The sequence below is a fragment of the Platichthys flesus genome, chromosome 5, assembly GCF_949316205.1.
Source record: "Platichthys flesus chromosome 5, fPlaFle2.1, whole genome shotgun sequence".
Lineage (NCBI taxonomy): Eukaryota > Metazoa > Chordata > Actinopteri > Pleuronectiformes > Pleuronectidae > Platichthys > Platichthys flesus.
Genome location: NC_084949.1, coordinates 28434288 through 28442803, shown reverse-complemented (window position 1 = coordinate 28442803; position 8516 = coordinate 28434288). Strand labels below are relative to the sequence as shown.

Genomic DNA, 8516 nt, shown 5'->3' with positions numbered 1-8516 from the left:
TGTGTGTCTGTGTGTGTGTTTGTGTGTGTGTGTGTGTGTGAATAAACCTCAGCTCTGTTCAGGTCAGAATAACTTAATGAGTGTCCACAGTGTAAAGGGTCAGTGACGACACTCTGACTCAAACTGAAGCTTCTGATCCTGAATCTGTTTCACAGCGTTGGTCCATCATGTCCATCACTCGAGTTCTCAGCTTCACCGTCAGTGTGAGGGGCGGGTCCTGTGGGACTGTTAGCCCCGCCTCTCTCCCAGGTCAGACACAGCAGCTGAATGAAGGAGCATTGGTGACTCTTAAAGAGACAGGAGCTAAAACCAAGTGTTTGAGACGGAGGCTGAAGAGAGGATGAGCAGCGATGGACAGTCTGACGAGTGATGTCTTTTAATTTACTTACATTAGAGAATGTAAACATTTTACAGTCATAACACAAATGAAAGGATCAACATGAACAGAATGTGTCTCCTTTAACTGCTGCTCTTTGATTCATGAAGTGTGACCTCAGATCAAGAGCTGAAAGAACGTGTTTAACTGAAACTGCTGAAGTCCCATGCTAATGCTAGCTAGCCACAATGAGCCACTTCCTAACATGCTGCTGGCTTGAGTCCAGCTCATCTGAGTCTGTTCAAGCAGTTCCTCCTCGTAGGAGGACGGAGCTGAACTCTGAGTTTGGACTGAGCTCAGATTGATAAACGAAGCAAATTCACAATGCAAAGTAAATATTGAAACTCATACTCATCATGGATTCATGAACTAATCCACAAACTATGAAAGGAAATCCACCTCAGCTGTTGAAAAGAAACAAATCTTTTCACTCTTCAGATTTCCCCTCCAGTCGCAGCATGGTTTGAGGGAGTGGGAGGAGCCAGGTCAACTTCCTGTCCAGCGTCTGATGACGCCATCGCACCGTTTGAAAATGTTTCTTCAAATCCTCCTCAAACGTTATCCTGCCTCTCATGACAGCTTCTTAAATCAATCTGTCAGATTAACCATCCAGGGTTCAAGTCTGCAGCTTTAACTGAAGACGAGCAGCTGCTGCCAGGACGATGAAGATGAAGATGATGGAGTCTGACGGCGCCGCAGCGGGAGCGGGGGAGGAGGTGACTATAGATCCAGGACAGGCGGATTAATCTGCTGACATGTGGTGGGACGTAAGCCCCATCAGAGGAGCATAGGTTGCGTGTGGGCGGTCCAAGTTCTCAAGGAGCTCAACATCTGTTGATGACGTGGGAGGCGTTAATGCTCCTGCAGGTTCTGGTCCACGTTCTGGTCGTGGTTCTGGAAGGGCGGCAGCAGGCCGGTGACATGGCCGATGCCTTTAGTGACGCCCTCCCTGAAGAGCAGCTTGGCGCCCAGCCGCAGATACTCAGGGTGTTTGATGAAGCGGAATCGAACCACAGCTCGCTCGCCAGTCCGCAGCTCGTCCTGCAGCAAGGAGAGAGAGAGACTTTATTCCTCCCAGAAGGAATATTACAGTGCTCCAGCAGCAACACACTACAACCAATAACTCACATCCTATACATAGAAGTAACACAATCTGGGAAACAAAGTTCGTCCAGGACTTCTCTAGTTAAGGTCTCGACCTTCTATGTAAAGAGCCTTATGAGTTATGAGTTATGATTTCGTGTTATACAAATAAAATTTGATTGAAAATGTATAATAATTAGGTCTGTCAAAATGAACGCGTTAACGTGGAAAGATTCATTTGAGGAAATAACTCGTTAATCAGCGCGACGCAGTGACATCAGAGCTCGTGCACGTGAAGCAGTGACTCTGTAGGAGTGAAACACAGAGTTCCTCTGGTCTCAGCTGCTTCAAGATCAGCTGAGACCAGAGGAGCACAGAGTTCTTCTGGTCTCAGCTGCTCAGGGATCAGCTGCTGCAGGTTCTCAGGACCTGATCAGCACAGGAAGTCACTGAGTGGTGATTTGATTCCACAGTTTATGAGGCTGCATTTGATTAGATTAGATTTTTCAATCTTAATAACTATCGTTTGGACTTTTCATCAACAAAAAAACAAATGTTAAATGTATATATATCCACCTTCTGTCATTTATCTTTCTGTTCCCATAACAATATACAAAGAAATGGGGATTATAATAATAATAATAACAATAACAAAAATAATACGAATACTAATAGTAAAACATATATCAATTCACCCTAACCCAAATTCATATTGATATTTACATTAATACCAATAATAATAACATTCATCAATTGAAATAGTAATATAATATTAATAATAATAATAATAATACTAAGACAATAATATTGTTACCTTGTCCGGAGGTAAACAGGCTGTGATGGTTCATGATGTGTAAACATGAAGGTGAAACACAACGCAGCTGAAACAGGCTCAGGCTCGTTATCAAGTTAAAAAGTCTTTGAAATGAACCTTCATCCTCATCAACATCTTCATCAGCTTGTTCAGTTTCTTAGTGAGGGGTCATGTGAGAACACTGACCTTCCCGTGCAGGCACTCCACGGTGGCGGTCTGCCGGACGTTGCCCACGTGCACGGTGACCTGTGACCCCCTGCGGAACGTCTTGGCGTGGAAGAGCAGGACGATGGCGGCTTCGAACTCGCAGCCGATGGTCGGGTTCATCTTGGGGCTGACCATCACCATGCCCTGCAAAGTGTCACAGATCATTTGTTGATGGATCATTCTGGAATCATCTTCCACGTGCACGCTCTCTGGCTTCGTGACCTCCGACCTTGCGCAGCAGTGAGCGGTCGAAGTTTCCCAGAGCCAGCGTGGCGGCCTGTCCGGCTCGCAGCACCCGGCAGGCCGAGCGGTTCCTCTGGATGCTGCCGACCTTCAGCCTCAGGAAACGCCCTTCGTCTGTGGGACCGACCACGAGCCGCTCGCCCTCCCTGCACACTCCACTGGACACACACACATAAACCACACACACCAGCCACACACACACCCTTTAAAAGAAGCCTCATCACACACCTGATATTAACATAACTGTAGATTTCAATAAATGTTTTTTACTAAAATATTTCAACTTCCTATAAATCTCCATTTCCCTGTCACAGGTAATTCTTGTCAGACTAATATGAAATGATCCAGATGTGAAGCAGCTGTTACCTCACCTGTACAGAGTTCCTCCCACCACAGTCCCAACATCTGGAACTGAGTAAATCTCATCCACCTGAAACACGAGAAGAAAATGTTCACTTCAAATCAATGTAAACGTAAATCAAGGAATCAATCTTATGGTAAGTATCTTGTTTTATTCTTTTATTGCTGTTCAGGATTTAGGTTTACTCATTATCTACTGTGTGTGTGAGTGTGTGTGTGTCTGTGTGTGTGTGTGTATGTGTTACCTGGAACTCAGTGAGCTGCTGCATCAGCTCCTCCTGCTCTTTGATGTTGCTCAGTGGAGGGAGGATGTTCAGAAAAACCTTCAGGAGGTTCAGACTCTCTCCAGACACAGCGGACAGAGTGAAGATGGGCGTGATGCTGCACACACACACACACACACACACACACACACACACACACACACACACACACCTTGTGAGTGATCTATGATCCTGATTTGTCCTCTGATCCTCACTTATTACACATTTCTAGGACCGCCCTCTTCCACTGGTTTAACTTCTCAAACATCAAACATGTCCTTTCTCAAAAAGATGCAGAAGACGAGTCCAGGTCTTTGTTCCATCCAGACGTGAGGATTCTAATTCCTTATTATCAGGCTCCAGCAGGAAGTCGTTAGAGACTCTGCAGTTTGTCCTGGTTGTCTTCAGGACATGTCCTGAAGACAACCAGGACAGAGACCACACGTCTCCAGTGTTAGCTTCACTTCACTGACTTCCTGTTACATCTAGAATTTAAAATCCTCCTCCTCACCTACATTAATAATATGGCAGCATTATTCAGCGCCAGCTTCAGACTCTCTGAGAGAACATTCCTCACACAGAACAGGCAGCAGTAGTATTAGTATTAGTAGTATTAGTAGTATTAGTAGTATTAGTATGTGTCCCCACCATGTGGACTGGGTGAACTGCTGGGCGGCGGTCACGGCGTCGTCCGGGCTGGACACCACCATGGGGACCTTGTTGCAGCCCGGCTGCTTCAGGACCCGCTCCAGCTGCCGGACGGTTCGCTCCACGGTGCCACGGGAACACAGATCCACTTTACTGACCACGATGAAGATGGGAACCTTCAGCGCCATGGCCAGACCCAGGTGCTCCCGCGTGGTCCCGGCTGCATGGAGGAGAAGACTTCATCACCCACAGGCCACTGAGGCTGCTGCTTTTTATATTAATGATTATTTTCACAGTTGCTGCATGTTATACATATATATATATATTATACGTTTGAATACATTTTCCTGAATTCAACCAATACATTATCAAATCATTATTCCACAGTATCTGATGAGATGAATCTTATCTTCATGTTCTGTCCCTCAGTGTTTAATTTGGACAAACTGAAAAATGAACCCACAAACACACTTAAAAACAGGTAACCCTTAAATCCTGATCTGAAGGTTTAAAAATAGAATGTGAGACGGAACCCTTCTGCCCTCTAGTGGTGCGTTTTAGTGGGAAAACACTAAACGTAAGAAAAAGGACAAACAGATAATTGTAAAATTCTTATAATTAATTGATGCAAAGAATAATTTTTATTTCTAAATGAATTGTTGCATGAATGTGGTGAAGTTTGTAGATTAATATAAAACCGATGTACAACCGACGCAGGATTGATCGTCCACTGGGACGTGTGAATTCTAACATGGCTGCTTCCTGTGGGTGGCGGGCGGGGCTGCAGCTCACCTATGCCGGTGTTGGCGCTCACCACCAGCATGGCGAAGTCGGGGCAGTAGCTGGTGAGACCGAAGATGGTGGTCTTCAGGTACTTGTGGTGTCCGGCGAGGTCGATGAAGGTGATCATCTTGGACGAGCTCTCACAGATCTCCTCAGCCGTCCGAGACTCGCTGTAGTTCACAACCTGCCGACACACGACAGGAGGACGAGGTCAGATCACACGAGGAGCTGATCTGAGCTCAGGAAGCTCTGAGCTCATCTCAACATTAGATTTGGATATTTCTTCTGTAGCTTTCAAAGGTTTTAAACTGGACTCATCATCAGAAATATTCACAGCAAATTTTACACCAGTACAAAAGTCAGGACTAAAGACTCCTCCTCGTCAGCTGTCAGAATCTAAAGTCAGAGGTCCATGATTCCATCACCTCTCCTTTGCTGTTGAAGCCCAGGATCTCGAAGCTGATGCTGGACGTGCGTCCGGTCTGGATCTCGTGCAGATGTCTGAAGAGGTTGAGCCGCGCTCGGCCGCGCCCGTTGTCCAGCTCGCCCTGCGTCAGGACGCCTAACAGGGTGGACTTCCCTGAGTCCACGTTCCCCAGCACGGCCACCCGCAGGTCCAGGAACTGTCCTCGTCCATGGACACATGATGAGGAGAGGGAATCGACCGATCAGCATGTGGCTCCACTTTCATCAGACCTGACAGAAACGTGCCTGGAGAACCTCACCTGCTGGTCATCAGGAACCTTTCGAATGAGGACTTCAGCGATCTTCCGAGTGTTTCTGTCGAAGTCGTAGTCCACCTCTCTCTCTCTGAGCAGAGTGATGTCCGCCCCGACTCTGAGGACACACCGGAAACTAATACTCACAACCTGTGTTTTCAAAATGACGTGAAGAGGATCGTCGGCCACACACTGTGAAAATGCCTCCGACCTTCAGACATGAACGAGTTCACCTACTTCTCCGCCATCCTCTGGAGGGTTCTGAGCGAGGCCTTCATGTCGGCCTCCGTCAGCCCGACCAGCAGCCCGTTGTCCTCCACTCCGATCTGGTAGACGGCCTCGCCGCGGCCCTCCTGCAGGCGCCACTTCAGCTGCGTGGCCAGATGCTCGAAGCGATACTGAGTTGGGTTCACCAGCTTCAGCTGCGACAGCAGAGAGACATGAAGATGATGAAGATGATGAAGATGAAGCAGATCTCCAGAGTCTGTGTGTTTGTGGTACAGTAGTGAAATGATTCTCATTTTCAAATATCTGGGTTCGGTTGATGAAACAAATACAACGACACAGAGTTTAATGGACTGAAGATGAATAACATTAACGTTTATTTAATTAATACACTGAATTACCTTATATTCAATGTTCCCTTCTTCAGCCTGCAGACACACACAGGAGAGAGGAGCTTCGTTAACAAGGTCACCTTAGATGGACTGAGTCTCACTGAACTGAAGCACTACTGAACAGTGAATACACTGATGAGGAGGACCTCTGGACAGAGTCTCCTCTGGACAGAGTCCCCTCTGGACAGGGTCCCCTCTGGACAGGGTCTCCTCTGGACAGAGTCTCCTCTGGACAGAGTCCCCTCTGGACAGGGTCCCCTCTAGACAGGGTCTCCTCTGGACAGGGTCTCCTCTGGACAGGGTCCCCTCTAGACAGAGTCCCCTCTAGACAGGGTCTCCTCTGGACAGGGTCTCCTCTGGACAGGGTCCCCTCTAGACAGGGTCTCCTCTGGACAGGGTCTACTAGACGGCCAGGGACAGGGTCTCCTCTGGACAGGATCTCCTGTTTTAACTTCTTAAGGACCTCGATCACTGAGGACCTCACATGATCAGCCAACTCCACTGCTGTGGTCAAGAGGCTCAGCAGCAGCTCTACTTTGTGTTAAGACTTCTTTTGTGTCGTCTCCATCCAGAGTGTCGACATGTTGTATCACAAACACATCACAGAACATACTGGGACTCCCTCTGCCCACACTGGTGAACACCTTCACCCCAGCATCATCCTGAGAAGACTGAACAACAGAACCTTTAAAGCACAGAACCAACAGAACCTTTAGAACCTCCAGGCTGAATACAGACTGAACTATGATTAACAGCCCCCCCACCCTTTAACTTGAAGAGCAACCACTGGTTATACTCCTGCAATATTACTTGGTGCCCATTATGATGCTTATGATATGATGCTTTTATTTTACTGTCTTTATCTTTCTATTATTTAATGATTATTGTGGACAGATGTGTGTGTAGGAATGTGTGTGTGTGGTTTGTTTGTATTTTGTGCGAGGACAATGAAGCTGTGTAATAGTGATCGTCTGCTTCCTGAACCTGAAGAGGTGACTGACAGTCTGTGACTCTGTCAGTTGTTCTCTCAGGAGATGGAACCCACTCACCACCAGAGAACAGACTCTCAGGGAGAGAAGGAGGCATCGTTCAATCATTTTATTTTAATATTTACAGTGTATAGTATTTAGTCATAACACGATCTAAACTGTTCATTTTTACTTTCTTTTTGATCTTTTACCTGCTCTGGTGACATTAATTCCCTGTTTATAGCTCAAATACATTTCTCTGAATGATAATTATTCCAGTTGATACTCTGACTAATTTTAACAGCTTACTTCACAATACTTCAATCATATAATTATAATAAATACATGTGTAACAGCACTGAACCTCATGAGAAGGGACAGTAGAACCAGTTTAGTTTGTCCATCAGGGACAGACCAACTTTCATTTTACACATTATAATAATCTGTGTCTAATTATAAATGTCCCTCTAGGACCTGAGGAACTAGGTGTTGTAGAGCTTATGACTGATATGTTGTACTAGTAAATATCACAACCAGTCATATGACTCTATTTAACCCTCTGGTCTATTTCCAGTGGTGTTGAGTGAATACTCCTGATGTTTGATACTAAAACCACCAAAACAACCGCTGGTGTAGTTGACTGGTGCGCCATTTTATTAACTGGTTATAATGGTTTCATTCATTTGACCTCTGTGACCTCGGTTTCTTCACCGTAGACACATGAATGTTTGGAATAGTCACGTTTGTGAGTGGAGCTCGGTGTGACGTCAGTGAACAGCCGAGCTGTAAGAAGCTAAAAGATTCAACACGTTATCAACACACGTTCTACATGTGCGTTATTACATAGTGTGTTGTATGACTGTGACGTTACACTCTCTCCAGCAGCAGCAGCTAACTGCCGGCTAACGGGGAGGGGGGGGGGGGATAACTGTGAGCTAACTGTGGGCTAAGTGCAGGCTAACGGACGGCTAACTGTGGGCTAACTGTGTGATAACTGTGAGCTAACTGCCGGCTAACGGGGAGGGGGGGGCTAACTGTGGGCTAACTGCGGGCTAACGGACAGCTAACGGAGGGAGCTACCTCCGGGGGCAGGAACGGCGGAGGGTTGTTCCGCTGGCTCTTTTTGTTCCGTCTCCTCCGGCCTCGTTTGCTTCTTCTTGTCCGGGACTTTTTGGACGCTTTCCTTCCGGTGGTCCCGGGGCCGGAGCCCGGTCCGTGTCTGCTGTGTCCCGGAGACACTGCACCACTTTGGGATAAATCCACCATGGCTTGGCTCAGTCACCGGGACTCGAACTCACGGGGATGAAATGAGAATAATTCACCGATGAAGATCTCCGCTGTGCCATCACCTCCACATTAACACCGATGAAGATGAAGATGCTCTCTCATCAGCATCTTCACCGCTGTGTAACACCTGCTTCCGCCTGGGATTGTC

General features: G+C 46.9%; 1 protein-coding gene across 1 annotated transcript; it reads right to left on the bottom strand.

Moving 5' to 3' along the window:
- Positions 1-353: 353 nt before the first annotated feature.
- On the bottom strand, positions 354-8516 carry gtpbp2b (GTP binding protein 2b). Its single transcript, XM_062388673.1, has 12 exons — positions 8162-8516; positions 6123-6149; positions 5734-5918; positions 5503-5614; positions 5203-5400; positions 4787-4961; positions 3995-4214; positions 3329-3464; positions 3095-3153; positions 2710-2881; positions 2460-2624; positions 354-1417 (listed from the first exon to the last, which is right to left on the bottom strand). The coding sequence occupies exons 1-12, from the start codon at positions 8345-8347 to the stop codon at positions 1229-1231; spliced, it is 1824 nt and encodes a 607-aa protein (XP_062244657.1). The 5' UTR covers positions 8348-8516; the 3' UTR covers positions 354-1228.